Genomic DNA, 24,650 nt, shown 5'->3' on the forward strand with positions numbered 1-24,650 from the left:
TTATAAACAACAGAAATGTATTGCTCATAGTTCTGGAGGCCAGGAAGTCCAAGATCAAGGCACTAATAGATTTGGTACCCTTTAAGGGCTCATTTCCTGATTTATAGATGGCATCTTCTCGCTATGTCCTCACATGGTGGAAGGAGCTAGCTAGCTCTCTGGGATAAGGACACTAATCTCAATTATAAGGGCAGAGCTCTTATGACCTAATCACCTCTCAGAAGACGCTACCTTCTAATGCTTCTAATTCTAACTTGGGGTTAGGATTTCAACATATAAATTATGGGGGGGACACAAATATTCAGACCATAGCAGTAGCATTCATAGGTTCCAAGGATTAGGATGTGGGTATCTTTTTCCCCCTCAATAACATATTTTTTATTGTGGTAAAATATATATCACATAAAATTTACCATCATAGCTATTTTTAAGTGTCAAGTTCAGTTAATTCAGTGGCATTAAGTACATTTACATTTCAGTGAAATCTTTTGAAGGAATACAAAAACCCATTTTAAAATTCATATGAAATTTTACATATGGAAGTGACCCTGAATAGTCAAACCAATCTTGAAAAAGAACAAAGCTGGAGGATGCAGACTTTCTGATTGCAAAACTTCCTACAAAGCTATGGTAATTAAAACAGTATGATCCTGGCATAAAGACAGACATCTAAACCAAAGGAAAAGAATAGAAAGTCCAGGAATATATATATATATATATATATATATATATATGTTTAAATGATTTTCAACAAGGGTACCAAGACCATTCAACTGAGAAAGGACAGTCTTTTTCTCCAGTGGTGCTGGGAAATCTAGATATCTACATGCAAAAAAAATGAAGTTGGACCTTTGCCTAAAACCATATGAAAAAGCTTTTTTGTCCAGGGCTTTTGATTTTTGATTACTGATTTAATCTCCTTGCTAATTATAGGTCTATTTATGATTTCTCTTTCTTCATGATTCAGTTTTGGTAGGTTTTGTTTTGGGAAATTTGTACATTTCATCTAGGTTATCTAATTTATGGTCCTACACTTGTTTATAATACTCTCATAATCCTTTTTATTTCTGTAGCATTGATTATAACATCCTCACTTTCATTTCTGATTTTAGTAATTTGAGTCTTGTCTTTTCTTTTGTTCCCTTAGTCAGTCTAGCAAAAGACTTGTTAATTTTGTTGATCTTTTCAAAGAACTATCTTTTAGTTTTGTTGATTTTTCTCTATTGTTTTCTATTCTCCATTTCACTTTAATCTAATCTTATTTGCTTTCTTCTACTAGTTTGGAATTCAGTTTGTTGTTTTTTTGAGATCTTTCTTCTTTTTTAATATAAGGGTTTATAAGTATACATTTTCTCCCTAGAAAAGCCTTTGCTGTGTCCCATAAGGTATGGCTTTGGCATGTTGAGTTTTCATTTGTCTCCAGATAATTTGTAATTCTCCATGTGATTTCTTTTTCATTGTTGCATTGGTTGTTAAAGAGTGTGTTGTTTAATTTCTACAAATTTGTGCATTTTCTGTTTCTGTTTTTGATTTCTAACCTCATCCCTTTGTGGTCAGAGAAGATATTTTGTATGATATTTACCTTTTAAGAACATAGATAGATATGTGGTGTGGGGTTGTTATTCAGCTCATCATATTCACTAATTTCTATCCAGTAGTTCATGTAAAAACTGACAGTCTTCCTTGATTCTTCACTTTCTTTACTGCTGTAATGTGATGCATCAGCAAATCGTTTCAGTTACTCAAAATTATTACTTTTTCTCCGTATACACTGACCTCTAACCAAGCCACTCTGTATTACATTGTCCTGCTTTGTTTTCTGTATTGCGCTTATCCTTGTCTGAATTTTTTATTTGTTTAAATTTTTGCTTTTCTAATGTCAATCTCCATTGTTAATTCTTGAAGGCATTTTGTTCTTTTGTCTACAATATCTAAATCAAAGTCTGGCACACAGGAAATTACAGACTTTTTGAGTGAATTTGTTTAAGAAAAAGATGTTTCACACTTGGTTAGTATAGGCCAGTGCATTACATACATCCATAAATCCTCAGAATACTTCTATGAAGTAGGCATTATTAATTTCCCAATTTTTAAAATCTGGTAATAGAGTAACAGAAACATTAAGTTTTTTGCTCAAGGTTACACATCTAAGAAGCCGTGAATCTAGATTTGAACCCGAGGCATCTGGGGATAGCATCTGGCTTCTTAGGCACTGAACCATGCTGCCTCCTTTTTAGTTTTATTATTTTAAGTAATTGTCCATGCAACACTTGTGATTTTGAAAAGTACATGTCGTATTTGAACACATTTTCTTTAAACTTATCCCATATAACCTCTTTTTCCCTCCTTTTAAAACAGGGTGACCAACTAATTGTATAGAATTAACTCAGAAGGGTATAAATCATGAAATGACCATTTTCTTCTCTACTCACTGTCTCCAATTCTACTAAATCCCATCATTTTTCTCTGTTAGTGACCTCTAAACATAAGTCTCCAATCACTCTTTGTTTTTAAAAGACCACTCAGTTTAAAAGTTGAATCACATATCTGTCTCAGTTAGTTACTGTAAATTCTCCTTGTGCGCCTTAGACCTAAGTGAGCAGGGTCTTTTACTTGTAGAAAGAAACACCATCTATGCCCCTAAACAGACTGAATGCTGCTCTGGAGATTAAATCAATGTTGAAAATACTAGTAATATGTTACCATGTTTATTCAATAATACATTTCCTTATTTGCTGACTCAGAAAAAAATAATTCACCCGGATGAATCAGAGGAAGGGTGCCTTGGAGCACACATTCTTGGAGGCAAAGAGACCGGTTGCATAAACCTAGCTAGAGAATAGAAATAGGAAACACCCAGTAGCTTCCAGAGACATTGAAGAAGTTGAACTGATGGAACTTGCTGAAAAATAGATGTGAGTGTTGATAGAGTATAAAAATTCAAGGATGACTTCTAGGTTTCTGGCAAGTAATAGTAACACTAATGTAGGACACATGGATGAGGGACAAATTTGGAGTAAAGAAGAAATGACACTGTGTTAAAATCACAGATTTCAGGCCTGAAGACTTGGCAAATAGATGCATTTCATAAATCACATTTCCTAAAGGCTCCTTTGGGTATAGGAAGGAAGTCGTTGGAAATATTCATCTTGAAATAGCTTTAACAAAAAGAAAAGAAAATAGAACCTTGGCAAACTGATCATTCTTAAAGAAATTAACCTGTCTACATCAAACTATATATTATTTTATAGAGATAATTAATCCCTTCCCAATACAATTATTGTTTTTCATCATTCCTTCTTTAAACTGTATTCTTAATTGCAATTATTATTTGCTTTTCTGAAGATTCTGGCATCACTGTCTTGTTAGTAATTTATCAAAAAGCCTAAAATGGAAAATACTTCAGATAGACCTATGTTATATCTTTGCAAAATCATTGCATCTCATGAGTTTTTTAAAAAATCTCAAAAAGGTCATATGGGTCTACTTACCTTCCACGCAGTTTTGTATGTAAGGCACTATGGACAACTTCTCACTAAAAAAAAATTAAAATGAGCAAAATTCAAAAGAAAAAACACTTCTTATAATGTACCTGTCATTTAGTCTCTTTGGGCTGCTATAACAAAGTGCCATGGACTTTGTGGCTTATAAACAACAGAAATTTATTTCTCACAGTTCTGGAGGCCAGAAGTGTGAGATCAAGGGTGCCAGCATGGTGGGCTTCTGGTGAGGGACCTCCTTCTGAATTGCATACTGCCGACTTCTAGCTGTGTCTTCACATGGCAAAGAGAGAGAGGAAACAAGCTCTCTTGGGACTCTTATAAGAACACTAATCCCATTCATGAAAACTTCACTCTCATGACCTCATCTAATCCTAATTACCTCCCGAAGACTCCACCTTCTAATAAGATCACATTAGGGGGTAGGGTTTTAACATGAATTTAGGGGGAGGGCACCAATGTTTAATCCTTAACACCTCTGAACTGGAAAGAAATTAAAGAACCCTTAGATACCAAAAACAAAGGGGGAACAGGAAGCCAGAGAATTAAGCTGACTATAAAGACCCACCTATACTTGATTCTGGTAAGCAAGTGTAGACTTTGAGAGCCACAGGGACTCTGTGGACAGAAAACAAAACCTAAGGCCTTTACAAAGTGGGAGCTCTAGTAGGAGAGCCCTGCATAAAGCAAGAACACTAAAGAACTACAACTTCACTGTGGTGGAGAGATAGAAATTGCACCACAAAAAGTGGAAGAAAGAAAATGTATCTATATTAACCTTAGTACTAAGTGGAAGTAGAAAAATCAATTTTCCCGAGAATTTATAAGGCAAATGAAACCCTCATATGGGTTTGCAGCACCAATTTACCTTAACTGTAAAGTTCAGGGCTCTCAAGACTTATACGGTTACTAAGTTGGTTGGCATGTGCAAGTACAAATCTACACACACACAAATACATACATATATGGCTATTCAGATATTCTTATATATGTTATATATATATGGCTATTCAGATATTCCTCTTCTTTTTGTGTCAATTTTGGTAACTGTTATCTTTAAGAAATTAATTCATTTCCCTTACCTTGTCAATTTCATTGGTTTAAACTTGTTTATAATATTTCCTTATTATACTATAATACCTATAAGAACAATATTTTGTCTCTTATTTCTAATATTTTTAGTTTGTGTCTATTTTTCTTAGATAAGCAAAAGTTTTATCAGTTATTTGATCTTTTCAAATAACCAACTCTTGGTGTTAATGATTACCCCTATTGTTAATTTACTTCTATTTAACTGATTTCTGCCCTTTGTTAGTTTCTTGCTTCTATTTACATTGGGTTTATATTTATTTTTTCTACCATTTTAAGGTAGAAACTTAGATCATAAACTTTATTGCTTTCTTCTTTGCTAACGTGACAATTTAAAGCTATAGGATTCCCTCTAACCACTGCTTTAGTTTTATTCCACAATATATTCTCAGTTCAAAAGATTTTCATATTAGCACCATGATTTCTACTTTGATTCATGAGTTACTTATAAATGGATTGTTTAATTTCCAAATATTTTTAGTTTTTAAAATAGATATATTGTTACTGATTTTTGGTTTAAATCTGTTCTGGTACGAGAATATATTCAGTGTAATTTCAATTTTGAGACCTCTTTTATAACTTAAGGCATCTATTGACCAATGACCCATTTATACTTGAAAAAATTTGTGTTCTATTAATACAATTGCTGACTACAATCTCTAAATATCAATTAGTTTTATTTGGTTCTAGTCTTCTATATTCTTACTGATACTCATCTTTTTTTCAGTTAAGGAAAGTATTGAAATTTTCAACTAAAATTTTGGATTTTTCTGTGTCTTTTCAATTATGTCAGTTTTGCTTCATGCATTTTGATACTTTAGCATACACTTAGGATTGTTAAGTCTACTTAACAAATGTTATGTCATTTTAAAATTTAAATTTAATTAATTTTAATTTAAATGACCTTTAAAAACACGTCTTTTTTTAAATCTCAAAATATTTCTTGCCCTTGTCCATGGTATCCATTAATAATATGGCCATTGGCTGGGGACAGTAACTCACGCCTGTAATGCCAGCACTTTGGGAGGCCGAGGTGGGTGGATCACCTGAGGTCAGGAGTTCAAGGCTAGCCTGACCAATACGATAAAACCCTGTCTCTACTACAAATACAAAAATTAGCCTGGTGTGGTGGCATGCCCCTGTAATCCCAGCTACTCAGGAGGCTGAGACAGGAGAATCACTTGAACCCAGGAGGCGGAGGTTGCAATGAACTGAGATCACACCATTGCACTCCAGCCTAGGCAACAAGAGCGAAACTCCATCTCAAAAAAAAAAAATCATTAAATCCATTTCTTTTAATATTTAGTGTTGCATGCTACATCTTTTTGCATTCTTTTATTTTAACCTATGTGTTTTTAAAGCTCTTTGAATACTGTGAGATTTTTCGTTTTCTTTAGCCTGACAATCTCTCTTTTAACCAATGTCCTTAGTCCACTTAAACATAATATAATTTTGGCCATACTGAATTTGTTTTCTATTTGTTCCATCTCTTCTTAATTCCTTTGTGTCTTTTTCTCTGGCTTCTGTTGGACTGAGTACACTTTTTACTATTCCAGTGTCTTCTTTACTTGCTTATTAGCTATAATTCTTGCTTTATATTTTTAATGGATTGTCTAGCATTTACAGTATGTATTTTTAACTTATTACAGCCTCCTTACAAATTATTTATACCACTTTATATATAATGTAAGCTCCTTAAAACAGTATACTCCTCTTTTTCCTTCCTTTTTGCTGTTATTCATCTTACTTTCACATTTCCTATTATCAGTTTAATTCTACATATATTTTAAATACCAAAATATATTGTAATCACTTTGCCTCAGTTAATTATACTAAAAATAATAATACTTTTTTTATACATTTACTAGTATCAGCTTCCTTCCTTCCTTCACATAGAAACCACTTTCCATCTTGAACCATTTTATTTCAGCCTGAAGAGTATTCTTTAATTTTTTTAATAGAGTAAGTCTGCTGACATTTCTCAAATTTTGTTTATCTGAATATATATTTACTTTGCCTTCATCTCTGAAGGATATTTTCACTGGATATAGAATTCTAGATTTTTTTGTTTGCTTTGTTTTCTCTCTCTGAATGTGATATTTTATTGTCTTCCTGCTTGTATTAGTTCTGATGGTATATCCAGTGAATTGTTAAATCTTTCACCCCTGTTTTAATGTGCTTTTTTCTCTCTAGGCACTTTCAAGATTGTTATTCCCTATTATTGGATTCCAGCAGTTTGATTATAATGTACCTTGTATGGCTTTCTTTATGCTTATTTGGCTTAGATTTCATTGCATTTTTTAGATGTGTATGTTTGTAGACTGTATCAAATTTGGAAACAATTTTGAGCACAATGTCTTCAAATAATTTGTATGCCCCCACCCACATTTCTGGAATTCTAGTTACACATACATTACTCTACCAGGTATTTCCCATGGGACAGTTATGGTCTGTTCATTTTTTTAGCCTATTTTCTTTTTAGAATCCAGTTAGTTTCTATTATATCGGCTTTCCTTCAACTTCACGGACTTCTTTTGCAATATCTAAAATGTTTGTAAATAGTTTCAGTGAATTTGTCATTACAGATATTATGTATATTTTTCTATTCTGTGACTTTTTATCATTACAGTTATATATATTTTTTCTATTTCTATTTTACATATTTTATCCTGTGAAATTTGATTTTTCATAGTTTCCATTACTCTTCAATATTACATATTTTTCTTTGAATTATTGTGCATACTGAACATACTTACAATAGCTCTTCAAAAGTCTTGGTCAGCTGGGCACAGTGGCTCACACCTGTAATCCCAGCCCTTTGGGAGGGCAAGGCAGGCAGATCACTTGAGGTCAGGAGTTCAGCCTGACCAACATGGTGATAACTCCTCTCTACTAAAAATACAAAAATTAGCCGGGTGTGTGGCGGGCACCAGTAATTCTAGCTACTCAGGAGGCTGAGGCAGGAGAATTGCTTGAACCCATGAGGCAGAGGTTGCAGTGACCTGAGATGGCACCACTGCACTCCAGCCTGAGTGACAGAGTGAGACTCCATCTCAGAAAAAAAAATAATAATAATAAAAAAGCCTTGGTCTACAAATTCTGTCATCTCTATTATTCCTGGACCTCATTTTATTGGCTGATTTTTCTACTGATTATGACAGGTTGCAATCCCTGACTTTTTCCCATACCTAGTACTTTTTGGTTGGATGCTGTATATTATGAATGTGACATTGCTGAATGACTGTATTTTGTTATTTACTATTGAGTATTGAGTTTCATTTTGCTGGACAGTTAACTTACTTGAAGATCAGCTTAACTTCTTAGGCTTTTTAAAAGCTTTGTCAGTATGCAACTAAAGTAACCTTTGTTCTAGGATTAGTTTAACTTTATTTCTATACGTAGCCTTTTTTTGTTCTCCACTAAAGACTGTGTGTTCAATAAAATCTCTTCAGCTTCTTTAGCCAATTTGAACTCCATTCTCTGTGTCCTCAACTCACTGAAGCCCTCGCCCTCATCATCTGTCCTCTGTGTGGGTTCTACCTCCCAGTCAGGGGGTCTGGTAAATATTTTCAAGCAGAAAGCCAAGCAATTTTAGAGATCAAATCATTTGGTCTTCTCTTAGGGATCGCACTTCTCTGTTGTTATTTACCCAACATCTGAGAACAGCTGTTTCATACATTGTCTAATTTTCTAGTTATTTACAGTAGGAGAGCTAATACAGTTTTAGTTATTCAATCATGGTGAAGAGTATGATTTCTAAAAGCACATTTTTTAAATTAACAAATTAAAAACAAAAAGCAAGAAACATATATACCTAAAGTATTGATTCTTTATGTGAGGCTGCTATTAAATGGTGTGGATTTGAAGGTACGTGTGTGTGTCATTTTCTGGAGAATGCTGAATGTCAAAAATACCAATTGAGTCTAAATATACTCTAGTGACCCCCAGGATTTTTAAAGGCATTTTAATTAGAGATTTTCCGGAAATATTTCTTTACATTGTGCCCTAAAAATGTACTGAAATACAGGAGAAAAAAATGGAATTGTACCGACCACAGTACATATCTAGGCCAAAAAGATTCCTCAAAATACTTAACAGACTTTAATGAAAAACAAGGAAATAATTTACCTTTTAGGAAAAACCATTAATTATTTTATCAATTTAGCATGATCGAAATGAAAAAATTATAAAGTTCAATAGGAATAAAATAATAGATCTTTAAGAAAAGTAGATTGGGCCTGGCACAGTGGCTCACGCCTGTAATCACAGCACTTTGGAAGGGCAAGGTGGGCAGATCACCTGAGGTCAGGAGTTCCAGACCAGCCCGGCCAACATGACAAAACCCTGTTTCTACTAAAAATGCAAAAATTAGCTGGGTATGGTGGTGGCAGCCTGTAATCCCAGCTACTCGGGCTGCTGAGGCAGGGAGAATTGCTTGAATCTGGGAGGCAGAAGTTGCAGTGAGCTGAGATTGGGCCACTGCATTCCAGCCTGGGCGACAGAGTGAGACTCCGTCTCAAAAAAAAAAAAAAAGTTAACTTCTGATATTGCTCCTCAACTATGTTCTTTTGACAGTTTTTACCATTTCATTATTTGCCATTATAACCCATCTGTTTTCTCATCCTAGAACCCTGGCATCATACTTGACACTTCCATTTACCCAGGGGAACCAATTCATTACCATATTCTGTCCATTTTACTCCGAAACAAATCTTGATATTTTCATCCATTCCCTTAATCCAAGCCACCATTACTTTCAGTTGGGCTACTATGTTAGTGTTATATCTTATCTTCCCTGTGTAAATTTACCCTACACCAGCCCATTTTCCACAGAATATTTTTCAAAATACTTTAAAGCTTTACTTTTTTTTTTCCAGACCATGTCTGGTTCTGTTGCCCAGGCTGGAGTGCAGTGGCACGATCTCAGCTCACTGCAACCTCCGCCTCCTAGGTTCAAGCGATCCATCCACCTCAGCCTCCCCAGTCACTGGGACTGCAGGAGGGCACCACCATACCTAGCTAATTTTTGTATATTTTGTAGAGATGGGGTTTTGCCATGTTGTCCAGACTGGTCTCAAACTTGTAAACTCAAGCCATCTGCCCACCTTGACCTCCCAAAGTGCTGGGATTACAGGTGTGCACCACCACACTGGCCATTACATTTTTTTCTTAGGAAAACTCAAATACTAACAAGGCCTCTCTGGTCTGGCTAGTCCTTATTTCTCCAGCCTTCCTTCATAATCTGCTTCAGCATGTTTGACTTCATGCCCATGGGTCTCCTGGTGCTGGTCAAGCTGCGATGAGCTTTAAGACCTTTCCATGTATGGCTCCCTTAGTCTAGAATGCCCTTTCCCTTATTTCCCTTCACTAACTTCCTCAGTAAATAACGTCCCTCAGAGGAGCCTCTCTCAACTCTGCCATGCAAGTATCAGCATGTTGTAGTCAGTTGCCTACATAACTTGTTTAATGTCTGGCTCTGCAGTTAGAGTGTAAGTTCCATGAAGACAGAGAACATATACATGTTGTTCATTTTGGGGGTTCCAGAACTTTGAATGTTGCCTGAGTTATAGTTGATACTAGATAAGTAATTATTCAATCATGACTTTATATTAGGTAAGAGAAATTTACTTTCAGTGATGTGCTCAGAAATAAACACTCTCAGTCACTATTATGGAAGTATAAATTGATGCAACCTCTATGAAAATCAATTTGAAACTGTTTTTCAAAATCTTTAAATGTTCAATTTATTTATTATTGTAATTCCAAATCTGGATATTTAAGGGAAATATTCAGATATACACATAATTAGTATATAGCATATTTATTTAAACATTATTTACAAGATAAAAACTTGGAAATCTTCAAACATCTAATACTTGGAGAGTAGCCTAAATAATAACTAGGGCTTAAGTTATCAAAACGTTTTCATATAATTTTGACATAGCCTTCAATGATTCCTCATGTACAGGTCTTTAGGAAAGACAGCAAAGTTGTATGGAGAGTCTAAAAGTTTAAATTAAACACTAAATCATTTGAAGGAAAATATTTTTAAAATTTAATTTAAAATGGTAACCATGATGTCTCATTTCTGTGTCATTAATCTTATTTAAATTGTACACAGATTAGCTCAGAAAGAAAAAAAATATGTAAACAGAATTATTCTGTAAAATCCTATATAGATGATAGTTGTTTGTGGGTGAGAATTAACATTTATCTTCCATTCTTGTTCACAGCAAATCACAAACAGATGTTAAAAGGTCCTGGGTCTGTTTTTAAATCCAACGTATTATCTTTGAATTGTTTTATAATGCATATAACTCTGCCATTTTGATCTGTTAATTAATGTGCTGTTTAATGATCCTTCTTTAATCACATACTTTTCTGGATGGGCATAGGACAGACAGAGCATGTATGAGATGTAACGCCAGTATTCACAATGCTCATAGGATCACTGGATAGACTAAACAGATACACATAGCCTGAATGTAGTAATGTGTTAAAGAATAAATGATTAAGGACCAAAATAAGGAATATATACCTCAAAGGTCCAAGGAGATTAGAGAAGGCAAAGATAAATATGGCTATATAGTTATGGACAATTTCAGGACAGGAGAGCTTATGGCATCTGCCATGATTGTAGACTTTTCCTAAAAAGAGCTGCCTCAAGTTTTACATCAGGGAATGTTGATCCATTTGTTTATAAATAAATGGACTAGTTTTAACAAAATAATTTGTAGTAGATGTTGATCAATGAAGCTGACTTGTTAATACTCTAATATTTTTGAACCTCTTTATAGCTCTCCGAGATGCTAGCAAACAGTCTATTAATAGTGACTGGAAGATTGAACACTCTGGAGCCTTCAATTTGGCTGGAACTACCGTTCATTATGTAAGACGAGGCCTCTGGGAGAAGATCTCTGCCAAAGGTCCTACTACAGCACCTTTACATCTCCTGGTATGAGGGAATGAATTGATAACATGGCATAATCAACTTCTCATGGCAAGGAACATTCCAAGTGCACTTCCTCTAATTTTTTTCAGATTTGAATTGTCAAACAGGCATTTAAAATTATTTAAAAAGTGGAATTTTTAGAGGTTTTGTAAAATGTGTTTTAAATCATGTTGTTTAAAAACAGCAATTATTACAGGAGGAGCAAGATGTTTTAGGGAATTTACAGATGAGTACAGATGGATGACGGAATCCAAAGAAACCCCTTCTTCCTAAAAACATACATTTACTAACTGAAGAGGATGTCTGTAAAGACAGTACTATAATATTGCATGCAAATCACAGTGTTTTATATATCCATGAATGGCCATTATCTGACTCTGCATAAAAACCTTAGATAAAATGTTATTCTACCCGAGAGAAGGAATTTGATAAATGTATCTTAACAGTGCTCCCAATCACCCTGTTTGTTATTAATGGATTTTTGTAAAGAATTATGAAAATTTGAATGTTTGGGATGATAAGCTTCGTTACCATTAGTAAAAAAACTGGATATAGTCCAGATGTGGTGGCTCACGCCTGTAATCCTAGCACTTTGGGAGTCCGAGGTGGGTGGATCACAAGGTCAGGAGTTTGAGACCAGCCTGACCAACATGCTGAAACTCCGTCTCTACTAAAAACAAAACAAAAAAATTAGCTGGGCATGGTGATGCATGCCTGTAATCCCAGCTACTCACGAGGCTGAGGCAGGAGAATTGCTTGAACCCAAGAGGCGGAGGTTGCAGTGAGCAGAGCTCAAGCCACTGCACTCCAGCCTGGGTGACAGAGGGAGACCCTGTCTGAAAACAAACAAACAAACAAACAAACAAACAAAAAACTGCATATAAGTGGTTTAGAATTTGAAGAGAAAGAATCAGGATGATGGAATTCTGTCCAGGCTGGTGGCAGGTCCATGTGCCCCTTTTGACCTTGATTATGGCAGTGCATGCTAATGGCACATGAGCCAAATGACTGACTACACAGCTGGTGTGAGTTTTCTATCCTAATGGCAAAAAGAAGTCTAAAATTCAGACACTTCAACACCTCCTTAAGTCCACACATAAAACAACTCTAAAACACGATCAATTAACTGTTTATTTGGAGCATGATGTGCTGCATTATTTAATATCTCCACATGATTTAAGATGAATTTGTCTTCAATTGGAGACATGTGTGTTGCTAGTCTAGAAGCCAGAGGTTCACATCATATATTGGCCTATTTGCTTCTCCTACTTTAGTGTGCCTGCAGATTACCTGGGGTTCTTACTAAAATGCATAGTCTGATTCATTTGATTTGGGGCGGGATCTAAAATCTGTATTTTTCACCACCTTCCACATGATACTGCTTCTACTGGTCCACAAACCACATTTTAAATTACAAGGTTCTATATAACTGCAATTAATATGCTTTACCAACAGAAATAAAGGGAGCAAGGTGAGTGGTGTGTGTACCTTCTATTCCAAATCAGAATAATAATAATATCCATCATTCTTGAGGACTAAGAATTAGACACTATCCAAAAGTGCTTTATGTTCATTATAGCATTTAATCCCCCAAATAATCCTGTGTAATATATATTATTATAACTCTAGTTTACAGATGAAAAAGAATTAAATATGAGAAAAGTTAATCAATGTGCTCAGTGTTGTCCAATAAGTTATTTAGCTGTAAAAAACCTAGGTATTAATCACTCTTCTGTGCTACCTCACTGACACAGAGGTCCAAAGAACTTGGATCCAAAGCTTAGATCCAAGTTCTTTATATCAAACTGCCTTAAATCAAAAATGTGAGTATACTTTGAATAATCATTTTGTGCATCTCCTCACAGTCCCATTGGATCCTATTATTTAATTTCAGCTGGAAACCCTACTCTCTGCCTTATGCCATCTAGCAAGAGAAAATAAAATGAAGAAACAAATGTTGTATGAACAATATCTGTTTCGTTCCATGATTTGGTCACTTACACTAACAGTATCAACAGCAAACATATGTTTAATGATTGTATTGCATAAAATGCCATTGTGTTGCCTGCCTTTAATAAGTGTAACCTCCCCTGTTTTTATTTTATGGTATAAGACCAAGGCTTCTTTACTAAGCTTCTAATTCAGAATTTTAAAACACTATATGTGAGACCTTAGTGTTGGGTGGAGGGAGTTTCCTTGCTGCAGAATCCTTAATCTAACTGGTAATTACCAAGGTTTTTCCTGGAAGCATGAAGCATAATTAAAGTCAGTGAACTATGTCTAAAAGAAGGCATCTATGTGACCTGGATTTATTCAGTAATCCAAGGGAAACTGCACTTCTAAGATATTTTTTCTTTAATGACTATTACAGATTGAAGGACTGTACTGAATTTTGAAAGGCAATCCCTTCTGCTGCCATGCCTCAACGTGTGCCCCTCAACTGTAACGTGGTCACACTTTCCTTTTTGCAAAGAATACTGCCAAATTCAAATGGTTTAAGAAAGAGCTAATGGTTTTGTAGCCAATGTCTCTGTTTTAAGTGGTATTAGATATTCAAGGACAATCTAAAGTTCTATCAAAGAGAAGGTAGTTTATTAGGAAAAACAGACACATTTTTATGTAATTAAATAAGTTGACAAATAGCTGGTATTTACATGTTCATCCCATCCATTTAAAAACTATGTATTAATAATAGTCTGGGTATAGTCATAAACAAGGTATGTCATTTTTTAAAAACCCATTTAAACTGTCTGTCTTTAAACTCATTAGGCTGAAAGTCACTTATAATCGGCAATATCAAATGACATATTTAAGCCAAAATAAGTACTATGATAGAATTAGTACACTGTATATGTTATGCATTTGTGAACTTAAAATTATTGTTTTTATTGATATAGTTATTTATAAAGTCGACACACTAGTCTCCCAATCCGCACATCAAAATACATCTTAGGCATTCTGTTGATATACTGAACAAAACTCTGAGAAAAAGAAGGAAAGAAAATATAATAAAAATGTTCAGACACTTAAACCTAGGCCCATTTCAATTTTCCTATGGAATGTTAACTCTGCATTACGTATCATTACAACTACCTTGATGCAGGTAAAATATTAAATAAAGTTCCTTAATAATTTATCATAATTTTAAAATTTGGGTACATATGTTTTTTAATGTATCATATTATATTATATAGATTGTTTCCATAGATCCTCAGATCCATAGAAGTGATATATTCCATGGGATTGCTTGACATATTTTCTAAAAATGGATGTATAAAGAAATATATATATATATACTCATTAACTCTTTCATTAAAATATGTGTGTATTTGGGGGAGGGGGGTGGGTGTATTTATGTATAATAGGCCACACTATCCAATTCTGAGCCTGGCACTGGGAACCAGTAGAGAACAAAACAGACATGGTCCCTGTATATAGTTCAGTCCAATGTGTAGCCCCATGTTCAGTTGTTTTCATGTATTTTTATGGTTTATTGAACTATTTATATATATATGTGCATAACTGTACAATTATTAATATTAAAAGTTCATGTAACATAAATTTAACTTCAAAGGAAACAATATATACTACAAGTGGAAAATCAGTAACCTTGCTTGCTACAATTAAAGGTTAACTGTAAGCATACCTGGAGTGAAATTCTTGTCCTCCAGTTTGCTTAGAAATTCTCTGCCTTTATGAAGTTCAGTGATCCCCAAAGTCATCTATCTATCTTCCTCTTTTGACTCAGCAACTTCCTGTCCATCTTTTCTTTTCTCTATATTTGGCATTAGATTGTGGGTCACACCTTGATATATGATAGGACACATACTCCTGCCGCCACTTTTGCCCACCCCCAACTAAAGTCATCTTATACATGTACTATGCTTTGGGAAACTGTCTAGTCCATCAAATTGAAGGAAAATGATCTAGTATTTCTGACCTCACTCAAATGAGCTTTTCTTAAGATGTTTTTAGCATGGAGGTAAGTACGAAGCTCCAGTCTTTTCAAAAGCATGGCAATATCTACATTTAAGAATAATGTCATATTTCTAGCGTGCATTAAGAGAAGGGTATGTCCACAACAGCAACAACAACAACAAAAGCACACAACACAATGAGCATTTTAAGTATCAATATTGTTAATTTTATGCTTTACATTGCAGGTGCTCTAGTTTGACCCATCTGCCTTGATCATTTTTATATACTATAGGTGCTCCTGTTTCAGGATCAGAATTATGGTCTTCACTATGAATACACTATCCCATCAGACCCTCTTCCAGAAAACCAGAGCTCTAAAGCACCTGAGCCCCTCTTCATGTGGACACACACAAGCTGGGAAGATTGCGATGCCACTTGTGGAGGAGGTGAAGGATTTTTAAACATTTATCTTTCCAAAACATCAGTTGTTTTCAGATTAAGCATTGATAATTAAGACATATCCAAAATCCCTAATTGCAATTCCAAAATCCATAAAGAGTTAGAAACGGAAAGTTTTATATGATATGTTTAGTGGCTAAACACCTGAAATACTTTGAATGGAAGAACAGCTATTTAGGACTGTTACGTATCTCAATATGACTACTCTTTGCATTACATTACATCACATTACATAAGTATTAGTATATTTGTTTACAGGGGCCTCCCCAGACACCATTCAGGTTGTTAGGTACTATTTATGCACTGTATTACTTCTATGAAATCGTAAAAGTTCTAAATTCCAAAGTACACCTGCCCACAAGAATTACAGACCTGAATTGAATATAAGAATTATTTGACAAGAACAGTCTTGAGCTTGTTTCTATGTTGTCTGCATACTTATGCTAACTACACAAGGCTCACGGTATCCAAGACCTCCTGTGGATACCAAAATTTGAGGATGCTCAAGTTCCTGACATAAAATGATGTGTAGCACAAAGTCAGTCCTCTCGATCCGCTGGTTCCACATCCACAATTCAACCAGCCATGGGATGGAAAGTACCTACAGGCAGCCTTTCATATCTGAAGGCTTTGATCTGTAGATGGTTGAATCTGTGGATGCAAAGCCTGCTGATACTGAGGGCCAACTGTATACAGAGCATGTGAAGAAAGTAATTTTCCAATTCCTTTAGTTTGCTCTTTTTAAAAAGTATACCACTATTTGCAATACATATAAATGCATCCCAAAATTGTGTTCCAAGTTTGTTTTTTAATTTTTGTTCTTATATTAGAGGTTAAGGAGGCAAAAGAACATAATTAGTTAAGCATCAAATGTGACACTAAGAAATCACTTAATCCTTAGCCAGCTGTGGTGGTGCACACCTGTAATCCAAGCTACTCAGGAGGCTAAGGCATGAGAATTGCTTGAACCCGGGAGACGGGGGTTCCAGTAAGCCATGATGACACCACTGCACTGCAGCCTGGGTGACAGAGAGAGGCTCGGTCTCAAAAATAATAATAATAATAATAATAATAATCCTTAATCCTATCCCTTTATTGTACCAATAAGATAATTGTGTCCTGCAGGTTAAATAGATTGTGGTTGCTCATAGAACTAGTTAGTAGTAAAGCCAACACGGGATCTCAGGTCATGAGATTTCCAATTAACACTTGTATCCATCTGTATCAGCAGTATATTATTTCAGTTCTCATTTCCACTGAACACATTTTCTATGGCCTTCTAGTAACTGATTCCTTCTAATGCTGAAAAAATATTCCATTATACAAAAGTATGATATATACATATATAGTGTGCAAAGAAGTGAACCATCTATTTTGTTTTCTGTGCAAATAAACTATTCACATATATAGCCTAAATGTTGCTGCAGCAGAAGTGGGGAAGGTGCAGTGACTGGATTTGGGGGAGTGGATTTGGGAGAGAGGAGACAGAAAGCAAACATGCAAGTAAGTAATATGGTATCAAATTCTGATAAGTACTCTGGATACAAATAAAGCAAAGAGGGAAAATAAATAGGAGTTGTGAAGATGAGAAGGGTTAGGTGCGGTTTTAAATATAGTGGTTGGAAAAAACCTCAATGAGAAGAGCCCACTGATTAAAAAACCTGAAGTGGATATGGGTGGGCACCAACTACAAGGGGAGAGCATTCTAAGCAAAAGCCATGAGGCAGGAGAAGAGTTTGGCATACTCAAAGAATAGCCAGAATACTTGTATGTCCTTCCTTTACTCTGAATGCTGTAGGATGCTATTGGAAGGTTTAAATAGAAGAGTGACTTATTCTGGTTTAATGTTTTTAAAAGTTATTTGTTTCTGAATTGATTGTACAGTGAATAAAGAAAAAGGGTACAAGTAGAGTGATCAGTCAAGAGGTTACTACAATAATCCAGGAAAGAGATGATAGTTGAACCACTGTGGTACCAACAGAGGAGGGAGGAAATGGTCAGGTTCTGTATATATTTTGAAAGTAGAACTAATAAATAATGTTGATAGACTAAATGTGGAGCATGAGAGAAGGAGATGTGTCAAGGATGACTGTGATGGTTTTTGCCAAGCAATCTGCAGGGTTAAGTCACCACTGCCTTACATAGAAAAGTCTGTGGAAGGCCGGGCGCGGTGGCTCACACCTGTAATCCCAGCACTCTGGGAGGCCGAGGCAGGCGGATCACGAGGTCAGGAGATCGAGACCATCCTGGCTAACACGGCGAAACCCCGTCTCTACAAAAAATACAAAAAATTAGCCGGGCGTGGTGGCGGGCACCTGTAGTCCCAGCTAGTCAAGAGGCTGAGGCAGGAGAATGGCGTGAACCTGGGAGACAGAGCTTGCAGTGAGCCGAGATCCTGCCACTGCACTCCAGCCTCAGTGACAAAGCCAGACTCCATTTCAAAAAAAAAAAGAAAAAAAAAAAAAGGAAGTCTGTGGAATAGCAGGATTAGGAGAGAGTTTTACTTGAAATGTCTGTTGGACATCTAAGTGTGAGTGATGTCAAGTAAGCAGTTAGGTATATAAGTCTGGTATTCAAGAGAGAATATCAGGCTACAGATAAAGAATATATGGATGATATTTTTAAATGCCAAGTGAGAATAGTCACCAAAGACTTTATGTATCCTTGGCATTTAAAAATATCCATATATTCTTTATCTGTAGACTAATATTGAGTGAAGAGAAAGAGAAGCTATTAGAGGATTGAAACTTGGGGTATGCCACCATTTAGAGTTTGGAGAGATGAGGAGAAATAAGCAAAGCCTATTGAAATGAGTAGCCAACACTATAGCAGGAAAAAAAAAAAAACACGCAGGAGACAATGCTCTTCTGTATGGCAAGTGAAGAGAGTATTAGAAGAAGGAGGGAATGATCAACTGTATCAAAAGTTGCTAATAAATAAAAAATAATGTAGACTGACAATGACTGTTATACTTAAATATATTATAGTCATTATATTTTATAAATGAAATATACTTGGAACATGAAAGTCAATTGTTATCCTATAAAAATTAAGAAAGTGTTTGGCTCGAAAGACTGTGTGGATGGATTCAACAGAAAATAGCAGAAGAATTGAAGAAAGAGACTCTAGGTAACTCAGGAATGTTGCTGAAAGGAGAAAACCAACGTGGCGGGGGTAAGAGAGGATATGAGTCAAAGGAGTTTGTTGTTGTTTTCAATAGGGTATATTATACAACATTGTTTGCCAATGTGCATTTTTTAGAATAAAACAAAAAACTAGGGATGCAAAGGAGAGAGCAAAAAAATTGCTGAAGTGATATCCAAATGGGATGGGATGGTGAAGTTGGCTTTAGGCAAAAATATGGACAACTCATCACTAGTAACAGGAGAAAATATAGGTGTTGGGAAGTTACAGTTGAAACTATTTTCTCAATAAAGGATATCTGGCTGACAGTGAGGGTGGAAAAGGAAGTATTGACATTTTGAAAAGAGAAAATGTGAATCAATCACTTAGATAATGAATGAAATCGTTATGTGTATTTTGATTATCTGGAGTAATACTCTGTTTAAAGTCAATGGTCATGAATTTAGGATGATACCAGTCCTTATGATGTATGTTACCCTCTAGCTATGTACAGCATGCAAGTGCACTTGTGAAGTGAGTTTGGAAATTGCCAAGTGAGTATGATAAAGTAAGAAAGGAGTAAGTGCTTGACCTGAGGTTGTATGCAAGAGGCTGAAAGTGGTGGATCATGGAATTTAGGTGCAATAGGAGGAACATAGAGATATGGGGGCTGGAAAAACAGTAAAATGGTGATAGGATTGATGGAGTATAGGGTCTTGAGGGGTTAAAGAATTATTAGTCTCAGGGTGCTAAAGGGAAAGGCTTGTTAGTCTCATGATACTAAAAGGCTAGAAATATAGAGGATGATATCAGAAAATAGAGCTGAGATTATAGAACAGAAAGGGAGAGGGGTCTGGTAGTGGCAGGGAGGAGCATGGCAGCCGCACCACGTCTAGATCCAAAGGTACCCGGAAGTGAGCAAAACAATGGTCACCCCGCTGAAGGATACAGGGAGAGTGAGAAGCTGTGTCCTTAGGAGAAAGAAGGTGCCAAGAATATTCAAGGAGCATAGAGTGGGAAGGAACATCCTTTGGCAGAGGGCTCAGAGCTTTGAGGTTCTCACCTGACTCCAGGAGCACCTTTGCCAGAGCAAAGGCAACATCAGGGGCAGAGGAATGGTGGTTATAAGGAATTCACTTTGCGCCCCAAGGATATAAGGTGGTTACAACAAAAAGATTTCAAATCCCTCTCTCAATTTAAAAAAATGTTATCAGTCACCCTTGCCACAAGAAATTTTCAGTGGCCATGTTTCTCTTACTGGGCCCTATTACTGCCCTATGACTTGAGCTCTTCTGTCCTCCCATCCTCTCCTGCTGATGCTCCCATATGCACCCAAATTCGCAAACTCCTGTTCCTCTGCTTCACTCATCCTACACTGATGCCAGGGACTCATCTTTCTTAAGGGGCTGTACTTCACCTTCTCTAGCCAAATAAGAAACAAAGGCACAAAATAGAAGCAAACACATTCACAACAAAAATATACAGTTATATTTTTCTCTTTAACATAACTCAGATAAGATTCTTAGTCATATCTGCAATCCTACCAACAAGCGCCCATCTTGTGGTTGAGGGGCAGACAATGGAGGAGTAAAGTGATGGACAGACAGGCTGATGGTTCACCTTATACCACTGAAAAGCAGTTGTTAAAATCCATTTACATTTAAAACTCTAGACAGGAAAATGTTTGCCCAGTAAATTTTTTTATTCTCATTTTTTCCTCCTTCTGCCATTTTGATCTAATAGAAGCTGCATCAGAAGGAGTTAAACATACAGAACTTGTCAGTCTTCAATTTTAAAAAGCAAATTGTTTAGGGTCAACATTCTTCCCCAAATTACATTAATTACTTCCTAAAATATGTTTTTCCAATTGCCAAGCATTAAGGAATAGAAGTTGACTATAAATTCTTTTTGTTTCAGGGTCAGGAGAAATATTAGATATTCTTAAACATAACTTCCTAATTATCAACATGAGAAAATTGAAGGGATTAGAGGTTAAGTGACTTTCCAAGGTCGCATGTCCCATTTGGGTAGAGCCAGGATTAGAATCAATGACTCAGGGGTTCAAGTCTTCTTTCCTGCTCATCATACTACCTTCATGAATGGCTCAGGAGGCTTAATGTAGTTTATTTCCACAAAATACAGCATGTCCTCTAGAGATTATTTAGGTTTTCTTTGGATACAAATGGATGTTTTATTATATTCTGTTATGTAAGAATTTAGATATGCTCTTATTTTTCTTTCAAATGGCTGATTTTGTAAAATAGTCATTCTAATAATACACAACTCCTATATGATTTGTGCTTGAATAGATCTCCTCTTCCAACTCTGCTCCATTGTGTTTAGTCAACAGTTTTCGATTATCTCTATGTTAATGGGGTGCATATTCATTTCAATGCCAAAATATTTCTGGGCTTTTGGATATTATTTTCCTTTGCAGTTCATAAATAAAGTGGATGGACAGAATTTCAAGGATCGCATCATTTCTGACTTCATATCATCGATTTTATAGCCAGAAAGAGCTTTCTAATCTTTCAGCATATTCATGAATTAAATGAGAGTAAGTTCAAAGCACAGAATATTGGAAACAGATTCATGCAAAATTTATCTTCAACAGCAAAGAGGAATAATAATAGCAGTATTCTACTTCACAAGAATATATTAAGAGCAAGTAAAGTATCACAGGCAGTATAAAATTTGTGTATAAGATGTTATTTTTCTAATTCTGTTGTAAGATATTAAATTGCCAATACTGTAATAAGTGGGAAAATAAACATTTAAAAGGATATGGTTATCTAGCTAATTTTTATCATAATTATATTTTACATCAGCATCTCAAACTAAGTTTTAAAATGGTAACTCAAACCGAACTTATTATACATATGTATTAATTTATTATTGTCAGTTATTATAAGATATGAAAAGCCTAAGAGATGAAAATTCTCTCTTTTAAAAGGAATATTGCCTTAAAATCTCTCATGAAGGCTGATCATCTCAGGTAAATTTTTTCAACAGTTTAACATACATATATAAGTTATCACACTTTCCATCACAGTCTTTTGAGTCTAATGATAATTCTAGAAATATTTGAATTGACATATCATTTTGTATTTTAACATCAGTCATTAAAACTAGTTCTTTTATTTTCAAACGGCTTGAAATGTTTTTGTGAAAGAAATGTTTACTTTGCATTAGAGTTCTAAAACATCTTAAAATATTTGGAGGAATGGTTTAAATTTATTTTGGCATCTCAGAAGTGTGAATCAGTTTGCTACAAGGTTCCTTTTGACATTAAAGACTTGTTTTAAGTGATCTTAGTCTTCAGAGGCATTATAAATGTATTATTTCAAAATATCTGAGGATTGTGTGTGGAATCAGCATTAACTGCATAACTTTAAGATTTGTTTTGATCTAGTGAATAGATTAATGAAATAAAATAGAATGAGGACCCCAAAATTTGAAACCCCTTATGAAACACATGAAGAGTTAAACATGCTTTTAGGAAATCCTAAGCAGATCTACTTTGAAGGAAAAAAAATAAGCCAACATTCCACATTCTTCACACCAGTCCAAGTCGTCTAGCTTATGACTGTCCTGGGATCCTCTAGACACTGCTTCCCTTGTCCATATCCAGATCGTAAGTAGATATCCAAGCCTTTGGGTCCAAGTTGAGGAAAACATTTCAGTATTCAAAAGCCTATACCTTTTAAAACCCTCTAGAATATATTTAACAGGAAAGAACATCTATAAGGGTGTGATTTGTTCTGTTTTTACTTTTATTTTTTTTTTGAGATGGAGTTTGGCTCTTATTGCCCAGGCTAGAGTGCAGTGGCACAATCTCAGCTCATTGCAACCTCCACCTTGCAGTTTCAAGTGATTCTCCTGCCTCAGCCTCCCAAGTAGCTGGGATTACAGGCGCCCGCCACCACACCCAGCTAATTTTTTTGTATTTTTAGTAGAGACTGGGTTTCACCATGTTGGTCAGGCTGGTCTCAAACTGCTGACCTCGTGATTCACTTGCCTCAGCCTCCCAAACTGCTGGGATTACAGGCGTGAGCCACCGTGCCTGGCCTGTTTTTACATTTTAAAGGTACTATACATGCACCAAAATAAACATTATTTGCCAAAGAAAATGCACCAGAATATATTTTCCATTTTTTCTCTGCATTATTTTATTTCAATATTTAATATAATTTGATATTATTTCATTTATTAATAAAAACATATTGACAGAAACTATTCATAACCTTGATTTTTAATACCTAAGTGATAATCCATGAACTGGATTTGCCATAAGAGGAACTGGATTCCTGATAATTTGTCATTTAGTTTGCAAATGATTTTGTCACCATTTTAGAAAACATAGTATTGAGATGAACCTCTTAGTATAGAAAGCACTGACAGCTTGAATTACATGCTTATATTTCACTCATTCATTCCTTTACCAGTATTGACCATGCATCCACTATTGCTAGGTGGTCCAAAGATGAATATATCTTGCTTTCAGAGAACTCACAGTCCATCTAGTGGAAGTCAGATAATAATAAAATCACCTTACTCAGTGATAAAGGAAGATATAGAAAGCCTTCCAAGGATATACCTTGGTGCAAAGGCACCCACGTGCCAGGTGGAAGGCTTTCTTGAAAGTGAAAACGTTATTACTAGAGTGTAAAATATGAGGATTGGTGGGTGGGAAGTGATTTGATCAGAAAAGTAGGATGAAAGCCAATTCATGAAGGTCCTTGAGTGTTATGCTAACAGTTAAGTTAAATTTAACTTGACAGCTATGTGATCTCATTAAAATATTTGCATGCATATAAATGGCAAGATCAGATTAGTTATATATTAGGTGTTGTGAACAAAGCAAAGTAAATTATTTTCATTAAAATAAAAAAATGAACTAGTCATTTTAACACTCAGACAATATCCTAAGGGAATAATATTTTTAATGTAAAAAAAAGGATAAAAAGTGAATGGCATGACATGATTTTGAAAGTCGTTTAAGTTAAATAAATGTAGGTATAAAAAATAATCAGCATTTTACAAAGCTCTAGGAAGCGCTCAGAGAAAAGTCCTTCATCCTCATTAAAGTATATTTACTTTTGGTTCTCATGCTTACTGGCCATTGTTAATCCAATGGAAAATTAATAAGTAGAAATTTTAAAAGAAAATTATAAAAATTATAAAATTTACAAACACACACAGACATACACACTCACATAGTCACTGTCTTACAGAGTTCTATAATTTAATTTAAAATTTTAGAATGTTAAATAATGTATAGAAAATTTCAGTTATGCATATTGAAACACTGAACCCACAACCAAGAATATGTTTCAGCATTTACAATGCAAATTCTAGTAATGTGATATACCTCAATAGAATTTAGTTTTATTTTGAAATATCCATTTTATGGGTTAAATACAGAGCATATATTTTATAGTAAAAAGTGTCAGCTTATCTGTGAAACTGGAAAAGGCGGCTCACTTAATATAATGTCTAGTCTTTGTTAAATTTCCAAAGCACAAAGAGTTAGTAAATAAAAGTTACCCTTCATTTTCAGATACTGCAATTCAATAGAGATGAATGCATAATGGTTATTTTATTTTATT

At 35.1% G+C, this 24,650-nt stretch overlaps 1 protein-coding gene across 3 annotated transcripts in view; it reads left to right on the forward strand.

The window, feature by feature from the left end:
- Positions 1–24,650, forward strand: part of ADAMTS19 (ADAM metallopeptidase with thrombospondin type 1 motif 19) — a 286,879-nt gene that overhangs the window by 208,957 nt on the left and 53,272 nt on the right. For all 3 annotated transcript variants that reach the window (XM_054555896.2, XM_002815845.5, XM_054555897.2), the window contains 2 exons: positions 11,387–11,544; positions 15,752–15,905. In XM_054555896.2, the coding sequence (XP_054411871.2) occupies positions 11,387–11,544; positions 15,752–15,905 (312 nt within the window). The remainder of the gene's footprint in view (positions 1–11,386; positions 11,545–15,751; positions 15,906–24,650) is intronic.

This window comes from Pongo abelii, chromosome 4 (assembly GCF_028885655.2).
Source record: "Pongo abelii isolate AG06213 chromosome 4, NHGRI_mPonAbe1-v2.0_pri, whole genome shotgun sequence".
NCBI classification, from domain to species: Eukaryota; Metazoa; Chordata; class Mammalia; order Primates; family Hominidae; genus Pongo; species Pongo abelii.